The sequence below is a fragment of the Struthio camelus genome, chromosome 12 (assembly GCF_040807025.1).
Source record: "Struthio camelus isolate bStrCam1 chromosome 12, bStrCam1.hap1, whole genome shotgun sequence".
NCBI lineage: Eukaryota > Metazoa > Chordata > Aves > Struthioniformes > Struthionidae > Struthio > Struthio camelus.
Genome location: NC_090953.1, coordinates 7,181,749 through 7,199,677, shown reverse-complemented (window position 1 = coordinate 7,199,677; position 17,929 = coordinate 7,181,749). Strand labels below are relative to the sequence as shown.

At 40.2% G+C, this 17,929-nt stretch overlaps 1 protein-coding gene across 9 annotated transcripts in view; it reads left to right on the top strand.

The window, feature by feature from the left end:
- The window catches only part of MCTP2 (multiple C2 and transmembrane domain containing 2), a 130,117-nt gene that overhangs the window by 96,729 nt on the left and 15,459 nt on the right, over window positions 1-17,929 (top strand). For all 9 annotated transcript variants that reach the window (XR_011143740.1, XM_068958535.1, XM_068958536.1 and 6 more), the window contains 2 exons: window positions 6,673-6,795; window positions 9,627-9,668. Coding sequence is in view for 8 of the 9 variants with exons in the window: in XM_068958535.1 (XP_068814636.1) it covers window positions 6,673-6,795; window positions 9,627-9,668 (165 nt within the window). In the remaining variant the exon portion in view is untranslated. The remainder of the gene's footprint in view (window positions 1-6,672; window positions 6,796-9,626; window positions 9,669-17,929) is intronic.

The window sequence follows — 17,929 nt, the reverse complement described above, 5'->3', positions numbered from 1 at the left end:
ATTATTATTATTATTATTTTTTGCCACAGAAAAGTAATTCGGGATGGGAATGTGGACGTTTTGTGAGCATCGGCAGGCAGATAGCCTTAAATGTAGCATCACAACCTTCCCTGATTAAGTTACTAACAGCAGTGTCCCAAGAGGGCGGTGGAGCAGTGCTGTCAACTTTTCTGATTTCACAGGGAGTTTTGCAGAATAGCATGCTTTCCTTAAAGCGCCATTTCTTAGCGTCCTGTGACTGCATATGAATCACAGTTTTCATTTAAAACACAAATGAGTTTCTACTTCCTAGCAGCAAAGAAAATGAGATCCCCCTGAAGAGTCTAAAGCAGACAGTGATTTAAAAAAAAAAAAAAAAAAAAGGGCCGTAATACGTATCGACTTAAACAGTGTGAGATTTTTCATATGTTCTTAGGGGATCTTTTTGTTGTCGGTTGTTTTGCGTCTCGTTTTGTTAGGTGAGCGCTTTGCTTCGTTTCCGGGGACGGAGACGCGTGGGCCTGGCAGGGGGACGTAGCTTTGCAGCCGTGCCAGATTTTGCAGCCCATGCAGATGACGGCGGTGGGCGAACACGACCACCTTGTTTCTGGTAGCCAAGGCAGCTTTTTCAGAACAAAATCAGGTAGACCTCCATGGTAACACACTGTGCTGCGTGAACATACTCTTGATTTCTAATCCTTGGTTCCGTGCTTCTAACACACAGCCTAGGTAGGCTCTTTCTGGGCACAATTTTTTGTTTTACTTTACTTTTTTTTTTTTTTCCGAACTCCGATTGGATTTGCCCTTGCAACGGAGAGCTTGTGTAGAGTGGCTAAGCTTTTTTGCCTGTGGTACACCCTGAAAATCAGCAATTTGTACACTGACGAGATATGTGGAACAATGCAGTGATGGTTTGTAATGTGGCATAAATATTTAAAGAACTCCATTCCTTGAGGTCATTTTTGAGTGTGGTCATCCCCGTTCAACAGAGCATACATTTTGGAGAAATGTTGAGAGGCTCTATGTTCTTTTCCTGGGGACACAAGAAGCAAGTTGAATCTAAAGCAAATAAATTTCTTCTGGTAGTGCCAGTTTATTTAAGTGTAATTTCTCTTTCTGCTGCATTCTTTGTTATTGCACTGCAATGAGGGAGCGACTCTGCTCGTAGCTGAGCCCCTCTCGAGCTCCAGCTCCATGGCTGTGAAGTGGTATAGGACCACTCTTGACTGAGCGTGGCACGGTGGGGGGGGGGGTAAGATATGGGGACAGGAAGGGGAGTATTGGGAAGAACAGTGTTGGGATGCATCTTTGCAAGAAGTTCTGCTCTAAAATATAAATCTGGGGGTGATCTGCAGGGAAGTACATGCTATGAGAACGCATCAACCTGTATTTGCCATGCCCTGAATGTGGGTGTATTACTGAGAAATTTCTGTGGCTGTTATAGCCTGCTTTCTTAATGATTTCTCTAGCCAAATGCTCAAGCCAGGTCAAGTTCAAAAGCTACATTACCCCTTTAACGTGAGGCTGAACCCACGTGGCATGCCTTGACTTGTGTCAGCATGGGCTCAGCGTTGGGTTAATGTATCTGTGTTGCCTGCTTTGGGAGGGGATTCATCCAAGCCCAAGGCACAGTCCGGTGGAGCCCGACATGCGCTTGGATGGACTGGTTTTGAACATGTGGGATGTCCAGATTGTGGAAAACCTTGAAGGGGAAACTTTTTATACATACATACATATATATTTATATATAGATGTACACACACACACACGCGCGCGCATATACACACACACGAACATATATATATATATGTTATGTGTACACACGCATATGTGCATGCATCCACTCTCTTCTACTCTCCCTGTCTGAACGCAGGAATAAGTATCTGTCAGAAATAATTTGCTGTCGACAGACTTACTGCCTCCAAGGGATTCAAATGCCCTTTTGGGGAGCCAGTATCTTACATTATTGACTATTATCTTGGATTTTGTTTGGAGCAGAGGGAGAGAAGCTTAAAAAGAATGCTAGAGAGTTTGTCCCTGGATATCCAGCTGCAGAAATTTCTCCTCTTTCACAGAGTGCATTTGTGTGTACGTAGCAATTTGAGTAGACTACGTAACCAAGAGATAGGTTAGAAAAATGTCATTCTTCTCCCCTGCAAATGGAGAAGAGCATGTCATTGTGTCTCCAATCAAAATCAGTGTTTTGGTTTAGTCCAAAACAGGTTATTTTGGACATTCACAGCTATATTAGCTCAAGTTTTTCTCTCAACTTTATGTATTGCATATACCGTGTTCATAAATGGTAAGGAAACTTTTGACAAAGCTGTTTGGAGCTCAGTCAAATTGTGTGTGGTTTTGAGACTTGGCGTTTCAAATAATTTTTTTCACGGCTCCACTGTTGAGGCTTTTCATTATCATTGGAGCCTGAATGGGCTCAGAGTCACATTTTGCCATAGGATCTTTGCATGCATTTCACCTTCTTTCACTTTTATTTTTTTCCATCTGATGGGAAGTATGCCTTTTTACTTCTCCCATTACTATTGTTTTACAAGAATTATTTTGTCACACAACACGCAGCATTTTTTACCTCTCTTGAGACCTGCCAGGACAAAGGGAACCACTTCTATTTTTTAATTACAATTAAAAAGTTATAATCATTTCATAGAAAAATTGCACAGAAAATCCTGTCTAATGCTAGATTTGTAAACCTCTAAAAACTTATTCCATCCCATGACTGTGGGGTTGCTGGTGACAAATGTTTTATGGGCATACTTGAGTAGACACCCATCTAAAATCTGTTCTTAATAGTCAGATTCTAAATTGGAACCAGAGGGGCAGAAAAACCAGATTTGAAACGTGTTTCTAAGGGTTTGTTTTTACTTTTGGTTGAGACTGCCTTCTCTCATCTTTTGTACTGCTGTCAAAAGGGCCACTCTCATGGTTGTTCAAACTCCATGCTTCTTGACAGGAACAGTTGGACCCCTCTTCAATGATTTTCAGATGAAACGGCTTCCAAACCTCCAGAGCTTTAGCTTGTAGTTATTAGGCCCTTTGAAATAGCAACACATTAATCAGCTGAAATCAAGTGGTCCTTTCTCCAAGGCTGTGATATTGCTGTTCTCTTCTAGGTAGAACTCTAGCCTAAATATTAGTTTCAAGAGCTCCTTTTTTTTCCTCTAGATATGTTTATCTCATTTCTATTTCTATTTTGAATATTGATTTATAATGCTATGAATTAAATTGCTCAGTTCTATAATTGGCTTTTGTGCTATCCAAATCATTAAAAGTAACACAAAAAAAAAAGTAGCTTTCACTTGTTTGACTTATTTTAGAAATTAGCTTCTGTCCTTTTAACATTTCTCATGCACAGTATGAAGTCCAGCAGAAAAGGTGTCGATGTAATGGATAATGTCTAACAGAACTTGGTCTAATGATGATGTGAAACCCTCTGGAAAAAATAAAAAGTATTGTTAAAACCTGATCATTTGAAATGGGGGCTCTTGGTTGCTGTCCCTCAGTTCTGTCATCTTGAGCAAGTGATGGGAACCCATTAATGTCTTCCCTTATTAGCCTATGTATTAGGTAAAAGACGGGCTGCGGAAACTCGATAAAATAGGATAAGGGCTTATACGGAAACTGCTTTGATGGCTGATGCTGCAGAACCACTCAAAACGCTGTTAGAATGCAGAAATGTTCCTATTTGTTTTATAAATACCCTCTGAACTTTTATTATGTACTGTATGTTCACAGCAATCGTTTCCCATACCTCTGAGGCTAAATAATTTCTGACTAGCTAAATCAGTTTGTCTTGACGCTGTGTTGTGTCCTGGTAATGAAAATTCTCTCGACTGTGGCTCCAGCAGTAAAGCAACTCTACTTAAGTCGATGTGGGGGCTCGATCAAAGTGTTACTGTCTGAGAGTTATAATTCAGCAACTGATTACCCAGTCAGCATTAGAAAGGAAGTGGCAGTGTGCCTCAGCTATCAATTGAGACTACAGTGAGATTTTGTAATTAAGCTTTTAGTTTTATTTAAGGTCTGAAACTTAATAATACACAAAATGTACTGTTGGATCTAAAATCACCAAGGTCTTGATTTTATATCTTGCCTAAATGACCTGTGATTGCAAGGTTGCATTAGACTTGCAACTGAGCAGAGTGATGTTCGTAAAGGATGATGACAGATGCACTAAAATTGGTTCTAGTCCTGCAGTTGAATGAATGAAGAGAGGTTCTGCTAGAGCTTCATTGACTTTTGTAGGACTTTGCTGAGCTGATTGTAGGGTTTTTTTTTTTTTTCCACATTATAAGAAGATTGAGTTCACTAATATCCCAGAGAGATGATATATACACAACCTCCTCTGACAGACTGAAGCAAAAGTATTGAATTTTAATACCTAGTAATACAAATTTCCATTAAGGAGTTTGTATAAGGATCAGGTAGCTATTTTATATATATGTATGTGTGTGTGTGTGTGTTGATCCATCTCTTACATAGATACCTATAGAGCTCTATACAATCACCTTGTTCTTTAGGATGACAATTGAATTAGGTTTGGAGCTGATATCCCCTTCTCTTTATCTTACGGAGCAAGTAGACATTCATTCAAGGGAGCTGAAATAGCTTCAGAGGAATTTGTTCTGGTTAGAACTTCTCAGTTATAGAACTCTTTTTTTTTTTTTTAAATCTTAGCATATCACAATTTTTTGAAGTTTTAGCTAAGGCCATGCAAACCTTCTGTAAGATGGATCAAGTACCGTGCCTTCCAGGCCAGGATTCTTGTGTTTCTGATGCCTTGCTTACATATAAAATGTAACTGTTAGAATCCTTATCACTTCTAATTTTTTTATGTGTTGAAAAGCAAGATCAAAAAGAAAACAAATTGCCTAATTGTAAGATCCTATGCTGCAAATCAATAGTATGGTGATATGTTGTCTGGATAGTTGCCCATTTTATAGGTTAATATATCTTAAAGGTAGTTTTACTGCCCTACAAATGGCAAGAACAGGATGACAGTCTAACTTCTTGCATAGCAACAGCTAACACAAAATCAGGATCACTCTGCAAAATGCAACTGCTGTTTGGGCAGGGCTGCACATATCATCATCGTTTCTTGGTTTACGTTTGGCCCGGTAGATACTGGCTGGCCGTTTTTCTCATGCAAAGAAAGTCATTTGGTTTAAGAGTTGCAACAGTCCCTATTCTTTAAGGGTATGAATCCTCACCTGTAGAAGTTGGTGGGAAATGCTTCTTTGGTACAGTGTGGTTAGACCTTCAGGTCCATAACACAAAATAACTGTTGTCACAGTCATCCCTTGCTACAAGTGCTAGTCTTGCCTTTGTATATAGCGTCTGACAGGCCACGGATTAATGGCCTGTCAGACACTATACACGGATTAATGGAGGTAGAGAGTGATATTTCTGGTCATTCATAGAGTTTTCCTTTCATTGCAGTTTGAGGTGCATTAGATGGAGGGATCTGACTCATTTTCACCTACCTATGTTATTCTGAAAATGGAATTTTTGTTTCTGGTCATTCCAGAGGTTGGGGCAGGGGGGAGAAAAATCCAATAAATGTGTTATGCCTCGCCTTTAAAAGTGATTATTTAAAATAGCTTAAAGTTACTACCAGCATTAGGGAGTTCTGGAAACACTATGTATGAGTAGAAAAGGAAATGGGATCACAACGTGCGTTTTATGGCAGTTCTGGATTTAGTTTATTAACTTTGCATCTCCAACCACTCCAAGTTTGGACTCTGTTCAGATAGGGTCAACACTCGTAAGAGAGGACTGCAGTTTGACTTGGTATCATTTTTTGAAAAATTAAAACAACCCCCCTCTCCTCCCCCCTCACAAAAAAAAAAAATTATAATCTCCATCATGTTTGTTACATTTTTTACTGACTCAGTTTGCAGAGTGTTTACTTTGAAATTTGACTTGTGCGTTTGGTATCTGTGGATTTGGTCAGGTACCACTGCTAGTGCCCCAGATTATACCCTTTCTGGACAAAGAGAGCCTTAGCCGCCTGTGAAATCAGAGTATGCTGTGCTGAAAAAATGGCAGGGGAATGGGAATGGAGAGTAGGCTCCCTGGATCCCTTCCCAAAATCACGCACAAGCTAGAGCCTTGCCTGCTGCAGGCTGGTCGTCCTTGCTCAGCGCCTCTGTGCCAAGAAGAACGCGGGTGGATAAATGGTGAAGATGGATCTGCTGATAGTCCCCGATGTAGTGAAGGGAGAACTGCACAGTTCCTGGTGGATAAGAGGCAGAATTTCTCCTCAAGCCTGTGGAAACCCCCCTGGCAATTAGTTTGAATCAGCGAAGCAGCTTTACCTCTGTAAGTGGGTCTGTTGTGCGCTAGCGCTAAGGATTCAATAGCGAGCCTGGGTATTCAGGCTCGAGGCGCCCCAGGAAGGAGTGGATAATGCCCTTGGACTAACCTTATGTTCGCGGCCTTGTTCCTCACCAGGAACGGAGGGAAAGAGAAGCTAACAAGTGGCAGCCTAATGGGCTCAAACAAAATGGAAGGAGAATACACTTTCTGAGCAGATTTTCTTTGTCAAAATGATAATATGAATGAGGTTAACTGAGATTCAAGGATGACTGTTTGGAGGGATAATGACTGAAAGGGCAGCTTATACGTCTCTCTCTTCAAACACTCATGTATCCCCTTCTGTTGCTTTCTTTTTCCCAGGTGTTTGTGGTCACCGTATGGAGCGTGGAACTTTACATGGTGCCCCTGGCTTTGCTGGTGCTCTTTGCTTACAACTTCTCTCTTGTCACAAACGGGAAGGTCAGCAGCACCCAAGATGCCCAGGCAAGTAAAGTAGCAGTAACGCTGCTGGCAGAGCCAGCTTGAATTTGCCCGTGAGCAAAATGTCACACGTTTTAATGTTATTAAGCTAGTTGTGTAGCTAAGCAGCATTTTTATTTCCGAGTTACTGGAAAGAAACCTCAGCCCTCTCAATTTTCATGACCCAATTCAGGCAATAGACCATTCAGAGTAGTAGGGGGAAGGAGACAAGTGTGTGGGAGGGAGATTTGACTTATTAAATAACTGCAAATGTTTTAACTGATTTGAATTAAGACAGACTTATAAAGAGACAAGACCCAACACCCCATGCCCTGGCACTCTTACACTTTGCATCACACTGGTGATTCATGATTCACAGAAGAGAAAAGTCAATGGAAGCTGAACAGAGAAGTTATTTGTTTTTTAAACCTTGTCCTGTGATCAGAGACTTTAGGAAAAAACCTTTTTCACCCTTCCCCCCTCCATATCAGTGATAAACACTTTTTAAAATCTAGCCTTCAGTTTCTTAACTTGATCTAGTAGAGGGAAAGGACTTATATCCAAAAATGATTACAACATGTGGCAAAGTGCTGTTTGTGGGATATGAAAAGCTGTTTGAACTTAATCCTGACTTTGACCCCTGTCTTTACTTGCATGAAACTGTTAATTAAAGTTGGAAATGAAGCAAGTAAATTCATGGATAACTGTAATAATCTGTTTTTAAACCTGTAACAAGTATGGGAATAAAATACAGGCAGAATTGGCTCCTTTCCGGCTTTTGGAAAAAAAATGATTGACATTTGTACCCATGAAGAATACTCCCCAAGCTGATCACATGGATTTTGTACAAAGAAATAATATCCTAATATTAAAAAGAGTCAGTAGCTGTTATATTAGTGTTAGTAATGGAAGTTCTCCTAGTTCAGTTTTCAGTTGTTCCTAAGTGAAAGAATTATTTAAAACCTAGGGAAAATCACATTATGCAGACCAGGACATGGATTGGACATGAAGACAAATGGTAAGGGAAGTGCTTAACTCCAATCTTAGCTAAGTCTAGACAACCTTTGAAATATATTGTACGTGTTCTTTGGATCATTTATTTCGTTAAGAAAATGAGAATTTCCGTGTGGGAGAATCCCAGACAATGTTCTCTTTCTCTTTCTTTCTTTTTTATTTTTAATACAAAACAATGTAAAATAATAGTGAGTCCAGCTTACCAGCTTACCAGATAAAATGCAGTACGAATACCTCCTAGTGCCCATCACTCTTCCTGTGGTGAATCTATTGCGCAGTCCAGTGTGGGGTGTCCCATACAAGTTCGAGAGGTTGAATATTGCATTATTTTGGTGGATGCTATGGAAAGCATTTATCTGAAAATACAGGTTAATTGTAACTATGCTCGAGAAAGGTTTGTACACAGGTTGACTCTTTTCCTGTTACAGCTCATGAGCAATGCTATGCCATGTACATCAGCGGTGCATTTTGCATAAGCAAAAGTTACACATGTGCTTTGCGGGTTTGGGATCATATGGAACAAGTAGTTAGTCAAAGTGCCTTTAATATTACCTGGTCTCTTCATGGTATGCATTTATGATGCTGACCATCTGTAGGTCAAAAACAGACAATCAGGTGCTACTCTTAGTCACTCATCTGTCCTGCAGATGAGAAAAAGTTTTCTTCAAAATACTAGGGCTTTTTGCACAGTTTTTTTTTTTTTTGAATTTTTGGATCTCAGTGCATGCGTGCTACCTTTTTTCGATGTGTGCCAGCATGCACTTTTTGTGTATGTAGAAGAAAGAAAGCAATGGTTTTTGGAAAAGACCTCAGATTCTTTCTCTGATTTCTGTGCTATAAAATGGGGATAACAATATTAACCTTGTATGCGTGATCCCAGTTGCTGGGAGGCTAAATTCATGAGTATTGGTAAAATGCTTTATGATTTGCAGATGGGAGCTTCTACAGAAATGTAAACCATGATCAGTATTAATTCAGCTGCTTAGGGTATTCCAGGGAGCCAAAGAGTAAATCTGGGTGTCTGAGCTCTCAGTGCTTTCTGCATACTTGATGCAACTGCTTTTCTGAAAAAAAACAAAAGCCAGAATATCTTTTATTGTGATTCTTCACATTCTTTGCATGTTAGCTATTATTTAAACTTGTAATATAGTGATTCAAATATTCCTATTAAATAACCAAGAAAAACTTGGAGGGCCCTGTTGAAGGCTCAGCTTATAAAACACTTGAATTGAAAGCCAAGTGGATCCTAATTTCAAGCCTTAGCCAAGTCTTTTGTTTTCTCCCCTACCTGTCAGCGCAGAAGTTAGAGGGAGGAAATAATGCCATGTAGAAATCTGTATGTCATTCGTGAGATTGATTATGTTCCTACTAAAGTATTTTCTACTGTCTAATGTTTCAGTAATGGCCCTAAAGGGAGAGAGCAGTCATTGTAGCAGTGAGGATGGAACAAGTTGAGTATAGAATCCTTAGCCTTGACATACCCACTGGTTCATTTGTCACACTAAGAACAAAGCTGTTTACAGACAGTAAAAGTTGGCAATGAATTTGAAAGCCTGTTGCCTTCAAACTACCGGACACAGCCACTAATGGTTTTATTTAGACTTAAAATTTGTATAGGGTATTGCATGCTTTGTTCAGGATATCACAAAAAAGAGAAGTCCTTGAACACAAAACGTTGCTTCTGAAAGGTGAAAGTGATGGGTTTTTTTAAATGACTTGCAATAGTAGTGGGAGAAAACTGTATAATAAAATGCTGTGGGAGTTTCATGAGCTTTTTGAACACTGCCTGTCACTGAGAAGTTAAGTGTAATGTTTTCTAATACGGACATCTGCTTTTGCAGGAGCTTATGGGCTTGGATGAAGATGATGATGAAGATGACAAGGTAAGTACATCTCACAATAGCGTGTTAGCTAGAATCAGAAGCAACATGGGAGAGCACAAACCCATCATCTTAACTCTGTGCGATCTGCAGGTGTTCTCTGTATTAACTGGAAAAACAATTGTTACCAGTTGACCGATTGGCAAAATTCAAAATAAGAGAAGCTTGGTTTGCGTAACATTCAGCAGTGGAGTTACCTGCGTGAAATATGTGAACTTCATTTTAATCTGTGGAGTCTCCAGTTTGTTCCTGAAATCATAACAGAAACATGTACGTGTATGCTTGTATGTGCATGTGTATGGTTGGGTGAGGTACACAGACATGCATGAGCATATAAAGTTTCTCATCACTTCCATTTCCAGTTTTTGATGGGCATTCTGTACTAATGGTTTTCCCCAAATTATTTGGCATTTCCTCTTCTGGAGGCCAGAACTGCTGTGATTTGTGGAGGGCTGGTTAGAGTTTTTCAACATTTCTTTTAGAGCTGGGAGAGTAACTGGTTTTAGTTTGTCTGCTGAAATGTAGAAAGAATGGGAATTGGCGAGGCTAGTTTCTTATTTTATTGGAGCACGCTTCCTCGTTCTTCTCACCGTGAAAAATCCATTGGAGTTTTTTTGAAGTTTATCAAACCACAGTGACAAATGATAAAAAGATTAGAGGGCATGACATATGAAGAAAGATTAAGAGAACTTAATATATACAGCTTGAAAAAACATAAGCAAGTGAAGGAGGATCTGATAATCTATAAATACTTTAGAGCTAAAAGGTGAGGAATTATTTAATGAGCAACAGCATGCAAAGGAACATTAGCTGTTAAGAAGAAAATATTTGCAAGGCTATGTGAAACTTTAAGATTGCATACTCAGTTAATAAGCATCTTCTTGAATATTCTCTGTTTTAAGAGAATGTTACAGTGAAATTGTTGATCACTGAGAAATGAATCAATACCATAGGTAGCAGTTGCACCTTAGCTCTCAGTGGTAGACGTTAGAATTGGAGCTCAGCAGACTGATGGGAAGAGTTGCTTTAAATTTAACCTAGTCTTTTGTGGTTGTTATATTTTAATGAGCAACCAGAAATCCATCAAAGCTATAAAATGAAGTGTAGACAGCCTACTTGAATTACAGGTTTCTGGAAAGCACAACAATGATTTGAATGTTCTCGTTTATTATTCACCATTTGCATTGTAAAATTGGCCAACTAAATGGAAGCAGAATATAATAATATCTGGAACTAAGAAAGAATTGTTAAATGACAGTTTCATTATTTTCAAATGAATAGTGCATATCTCTTATAGACAATTTCTATTTTGTGGGTTTACTACAGGCTTACTACAGATACAACTTTACTAACTTGGGTTCTCTGTGTATATGCAACTGGGTCACTGAGATATGGATCTAGTCACCTTGTATGTTTTGCCCCCTGCTAAACAACTCTACTGTCATTTTTTTTGTTGGTTTATTTTGATTAAGTGTGCTAGTTTGGGAAAACTCCTGCAAGTCTATGTTCTACTGTTGATTTGGCTCTACAATTTTGCCATAATCAACGTTGCCTCTGTCTTACTGCATGCATTAAACACTCTCAGAAATGGAGAACTGGTAGAACTGGCTAAAGCAACTCACTGTACACAGCTACAGCAGGCTTTCCCATCAACAGAACTGTTTCTATCTCAGCGTAAGAGCAATCCTAATCCATAACTTGGATTAATTTGGATTTTAGAGTCATTGGTCTATGGGGTCCTGACACAGAATTACCAGGAGAGTGAGTGAGTTGCCAACTACTGCAATTTGTCCCATGTCCTGTGCAGCACTGCCTTAATATCTGCCCGCTGTCCTACGTATATCCCCCTTAACACCCGTGATGGACCATGAATACGCACTGAGGAAAGACTGCATCTTTAAGTGTATTAGGTTATTCAAAGTGACCTTTCCAAGTCTGAGGGTGGCCAAAGTGCTCTAGGGAGTATAAGAAAAATGTAATTTTATGACATTATCTCATTGTAATGTCAACATTTAAACAGACAACTATACTTTAAAAAGAAGTCTGTGTATTTTTTTTTCCTCCCTAATACAAGAACTCCTGAAGTTGAAATCCGCTAGCTGGGCTGTGGTATACGAGGTCACTGTTTCTGTTTCCTGTCATCGTGTTGTATCAAAATACTCGCACACATAGCTTTTCTGGGTTCTGCTGCATGTTAGACATAACAGACCATGCTTCTGGGAATTGTAACACACCCTCCAAGAGATGAACTGTTTACAAATTATAAATACACAGACGCTTAGTTCAAAAGCCCAAGAGCAGATTAACTCCCTTCCACCTAAACGATCTGTCTTAAATGACAGGGCTTAATTGCCATCTCCCCCTTTCTTTCCCCTTCTTCCCCCCTCTCTCCTCCCCAAATAACAGTGTAGAGGACGACAGAAGATAAGGGTGCTGTGTCCCTTTGGCACAAGCTGTGCCGCGGAGGGAGGAGTGCTTTCTCGGATTCTTGCCGTCTTGGATGTAGAGCTCAGGCTGCGCTGTGTCAGCTCTGGGGTCTGTCAGGCTGTCTGAATAAGGATTGTTTTAAAATTACATCACTGAAACATCTTTCGTCCACCAGTGGAAAGGTATAGACAAGTTACATGCAACTCAAAATGTATGTACTTTGTCTGATTGTTGTCTATTTCTATTTAATTAACCTTTTTTTTTTTTTTGGACAAAGACTGTAGAGCTTCAAGCAGACAGATACCTTGTGAATAAGCGTGTCATAACACTCCACTGGAAAGAATCTTGGAGTCTTCTCATGACCTTAAGTTGTCCGGATTAGAGTTTGCATTTCCTCCAAAACAGACAGAACTAAGTTACTACTATTACCAGATCTAGAAATTGATTCAAAAGAAAATCAGAGATAAAACTAAATCAACACCAGTTCCTGTTTCCTTGGGCATCTTCCAGCCAGTGGTGAGCCAGTGTAGCCCTGCTTGGCTAGTGGGACATAATAGAGTAGGATCAAATGATACCCATGACTTTAAGCCAAGTTATTTGGCAACTTCCAAGAAATTTTGAGTATCTTATGCTTAGGGAAAAAAGAGGGAGGAAAAATCCCCCAAAAGGAAAAATGCAATGTTTCTGATGTATGAAATTCTCTGTCAAAACTAGGTACCCAAAATCACCAAGTCTTACGAGTACAGTTCAAAAAGACTCCAGCTGAACAAATTAAAATCAAATTCATCCAGTAGCAAACAGCTGACATTTTCCATTTGTATTAGATTCAGCATGTGGGAACCTTCCGTATGGATCTTATTTGTACGGGTGGATTACGATGAAAATTGCATTAATTTTCTCCGCAGTAAAGGTCAGTAATTGAAACATGAACCAAGAGTCTATCGTATATCCCCATACTTAGGAAAGGTCATTCAAGACAATATCATCTCGTTGTTTTGTTCCTTGAAAGTATAAATAATTTCATTAGGGTTTTTTTCCTCTCCTTTTCTCTTCAACAATTGCAGTATATTTCAGCATCTCCTGTGAAGACTGCTGAAGAGAAATGATGGTAAAGTCTTGGAAAATATGATATGCAGATTATGTTCAGACTAATAAGGAGGTCCCACTTCTCCACATCTGAGAAACAAAATTGTGGGCAGGATCATGCCATAAAAAAAACAAGGTGCATTTTTTTTTATGTTGACGTGGGCTTCTTAAATTACTGCTCTCCCTTGAGCGACCCCCTTTGTGGCTCCTCTCTTGCTGTCTTACTGAGTTCACGTACGGACCGTGAATGTGTTAGCACTCTTTACAGTAGTTAACGGAGATAGTTAAGGGGCAGACTCTGCTACTGGCCGGAGCTATGCTCAGTGTGGAGCTGGAAGAAGGGGGCACGTATAAGCCAACGTACATCTGGTCTTGTAGCCATCTGGACTAAAGTAATGCCAGTTTCCAAATATCACTTAGAACCCAGTTATGGCTTCTGTAAGGCATTCCCAAGCTGCTTATTAACCTAATCAGCTTCTGGTTGAGGAAGAGTGCAGGAGTTGTTCTGATTCTGTTTTGTTCTCTCTTTGGGAGCCTCCTGTGTACCAGAAGCTTGGAAGAGAAGCGGTCTGTTGTTTGTTGTTTTTAGTGCAGCAGCATGTAGAAATGCCAGTATCGTAAGCATTCTTAACTTGGCACAATCCTTACCCTAGAAGGTGGCCCACCAGCAATGAAACCATCTGTATGTTTAGGAATTATGGGAGAAGAGTTATAAGGAGGGACTTGCAGAGGACTTTTTAAATATCCTTGGAGACTGTTGTCTGGCACTTGTCCTATATGGACCTCTGCAGCTCTCTGCCAACCAAGGTCTTTTTCTTGCCCTGGAGCTAAGTAAGCCACCACTGCAACAGCAGCCAGCTGAGCAGGCCACAGGACTGAGCACATAAAGCTCAGGAGTTCTTGTCCCTTAAAAATTCAGATGATTTAAAATGTTAAAATTTCTTTTCAATTGGGCAGATACATGAATAGGTCTATCTTTATTCTGTACCCAGACCTACTAAAGATCATTACCTGGATTACAGATGATGATCCAGTAGTTTAAGTCTAATCACCATGTGCTTGTTCTTAGGTCTCGTGTATTTCCAGGAGAAAGCACTTATTTTCCTCAAATTTTATTTTTTCCTTCCCTTTTTAAATAAAAGATGACTGATGACTTTTTATCTCCATTCAGACTTCTCTCTTCTTGGTTCTTATGCACATTCTCCTCACCTGAATAGTGTTTCATTGTGTGGCAACTACCAGTATTACTTGAAAACTCATAGCAGTATCCCAAGACCTTGGGTTTCTCTCTGTCTCTGTGCAAATGTGAACAAGTATAGAAAAAGTCTCTTAACCCCCCTGCATTTCACTCCTTTCCAGAAGGATAGCATAACAGTTATGAGCTAAACCTCTCTACTTAGATCTGATGTGCAGGTGGGATGTAAGGATTTGAATGTAGACTTTGCTGGTCCTCTGCACCCAGATGAAATTTGTCCAGTGTAAGCAAAAAGCGTGGTGCTGTTTTCCCCATAACCATTCCATAGAGAAGTTAGGTTTAACAAGGCATGGGGTAGTCATCTGCGCTTCTGATAGTGGTTCCCCAGCCTCATCTGTAGGATGATATGCCCTGCTTTTAAAATGTGTCCTTTTAAGGCCAATGGTGCTCTCCTGCATATCAATCTGAAGTAATTCTATTGGCTCTGGTGGAATAATTCCAGATTTCACACCTTTTTAACTGAGAGCATAAATTGACCTGTATGTGTTGCATTTCCTCTCTTTGGTAATTATTTCAAGTGCATTCAGATTCGCTAAATTTCCACAGCCAAGCAGGCACATTTGCAACATGGTGTTAATAAACAAAAAGATCCTGTGATGCACAGTTTCTGGGCGGCGCGAGGCGACTGCACAGACTTTGGCAGTCATCCTGTACGCGTACCCTTCCTCCCCTAAGCACCGCAGAGCCGTCCTCGGTGCACCATAAACGTCGCAGCACAGGGCACGGCAGCGACTCGGCAGCGCAGATTGCCAGGATCGCTGCAGCCGGCTTTGGGTCCCGCTGAACGCTGAATCCGGTTCAAGGTTGCTGTGGTGACTATTTTCAAAGCTCGGCATGGAATTCATTTTAGCTACCCAAAGACTGTCTGTCGCTCCCTGGCTACCACCTCCCACAAGAGCTTCGCTCTGCTACTAGATAGAAGCTGCTGGTGAGCAGTTCCCTGCAAACAGTAGAGATCAGTGGTCTGCTGTTTATACCAAATCTTGTGATTTTCAGAAGTGCTTCGTCTCCAAGTATTTTGACCTTTGGAAGACTTTTATTTGGCAAAGGCTTGGCCAGACACTGATAAGTTTGGAGTTCTGTGCTCTAGGACAGAGCGTGCAAGTTGCAAGTGAAATCCAACTTTGGTTAAATCTGCTTTGCTTTAAATAACCATAGCATGTTTTTTAAAACCCGAAAGAATAGTGGGACAAGAAGACATTTGTGTCTGAGCTTCTTCTCCTTTTCCCCCTTTCTACCAATCTTACTTGATGCTAATACACTGGGAAATTCATATTTGGCACATGGGATAAATCCTGATAAAACATTATCCCCATGTACTTGTAGCCATAATGGGCTAGCTACTCTAAAAAAAAAAAAAAAAAAAAAAAAAAAGCGCTAGTCCTGGAAATTAGACCTGCCCAGGGCTGGGCAGGCCAACTTTTTAATTCCTGAAAACATTCAAGATTTTCATTCCTGACTTAGTTGTCTGTATTCTGTTTTCTTTCTCCTTTTGTGTTAATCCCTATTTATTTTTTCTCCTCCTCTTTTCCCTCATCCTTGCCCTGAAGTGTTCCTCGGCTTTATATATTGAGTTTCACTTGGCATGCCAAAAATCTGCTGATGAATACCACTTGTATGAAAGTTGCATGCAAGCTTTCCTTTTGTGAGAATGGTTTATATGAAATCCAAGTGGTATGAAGCATTTAGAACTTGTTAGTGACTTCAAGCTTGAATTTTTAGTTGTGTGCCTACAATAGTTGCAGTTTCCATCAGCAGCACACTTAGAGAGGAGCATTAAAAACTGTCCTTGAATTTCAAGTGTAGCGTGCTGTTTCGAGTGTATCTAGAGCTATAGCTAGCCTCATCATGAATTTCCATGCAGATGCTGGAGAAGTCCCCTCCCAGCCTGCCCCGCATTTCACACAATTTCAAAGTCTTTGCCTTTGGAAGTGCATCAATTTTGCGATTGTATGAGAGTTTCTTTTGCAACTGTCCTTGGCTGTCAGGGCCCAGCGTGGCTCTGTAGCGAAGGGAAGCTTACAGAAATGTAGTAACTCTTTGACTGTGTTTACATATCCCGTTTGTTAACCATTACAGATTCACAGAGGGAAAAATCTAGACGCAGCCTCATTCGGCAGGGTGCAGATTTGGTGCCTTCCTCTACAAGTTCAAGGTGGTGTGTGTTAGCGGGACACAAAAGGCTTAATTTCTGAATTTCCCCTCGCCCCCGACATGGTTAATCTTTTGGAAGGCCCCTTTTGTGTTTTTGTTCAGGCAATTAATGCAAAAACGAAAGTTTCTTAAATCGGGATATGCAGGGAAGATTTGAAATAACATACGGATTATATAATTAATTCTCAGTTGTAAATTCATTTTGATGGAGTTGATTCTTTCCCAGAGGCTGAAGTAGTTTTGGTCCACCCACAGTGCTGTAGTCAGCCAAGAAATAAGGAAGAAAGAGGCCTTGAGGGAGTGGCAGTTTCACGACTGGTTTTAGAAAACAATATACCAGAAACAGGCAGGATATTTTATTTTTAATTCAAGTAAAAGCTTCTCAGCTGTGATTTTGAACCGTGGGGGTATCCACATTTGCTTTTAAGGTAGCCATTGCATAATACATTGAGACAAATGAGTCCAAAAGACGTCAGAAACAAATGATAGCCAGGGAGGATAGAGCATATTGTCCAGGTTGCACAAATGGGAAAGTGTGTGGAGTGGAAGACGTACTTGGGATTATTTTTGCGTCTTTCCACAAACGTGGTGCTGCTCAGATATAGCTTTCTGTGTGACAGTTGCCCATTTGTTAATCAATATGGAGCAGTGACTGTCTTCCTGATGGGCGTATGAACTCTTGTTCTGCTCCCGACAGCGTTTTGTGAGCTGCTGGCTTCAGAAGGCATACGTGGCACTCCAAAATCTGAAATAGTTTAGAAAATCACACATTTATCGTACTTCATTTGTCTGCTGCGCTCTTGCTTAACCAGTGACCTAATCGTGCTGTATGTGTGTTTAGACTGTAGATTATCAGAACAAAACAATAATGACAACAAAGAAAAGACATTGACAGATTTCCAGCATTTTCGAATGTTTCTGCACGAGTATTGAAATGCATAGTACCGGAGCGGTAGCCGGCCGTTTTACTTTCTAATACTTGATATCCTTTATGAGGCTTTCTAATAGCAGATTGTCTCTGCCATTTGCTTTGCTAGGTGTATTTGGTGTTATAAATGAAAAATGCTATTGTTTAGGAATGATTTTAGTATGCACTAGGTTTAAAAAAAAAAAAAAACAGCGATCCAAAGCTGGTAGGGGTTTCTCTTTTATTTTTTTAGGCTGCTTGGTTGCTGCAACAGAAGTTATGTTGTATTTCTTAAACTGCATTATCACCACATTTCCAAGCTCAGTCAAAGATGCGTAAATGAAGTCAGCATGATGCAGATAGAGTTGTTGGATGATCTTTCTTGCAGCTCTGGGTAGCAGGAGTAGGCTTGCCCTGGAATATCACGTTATATAA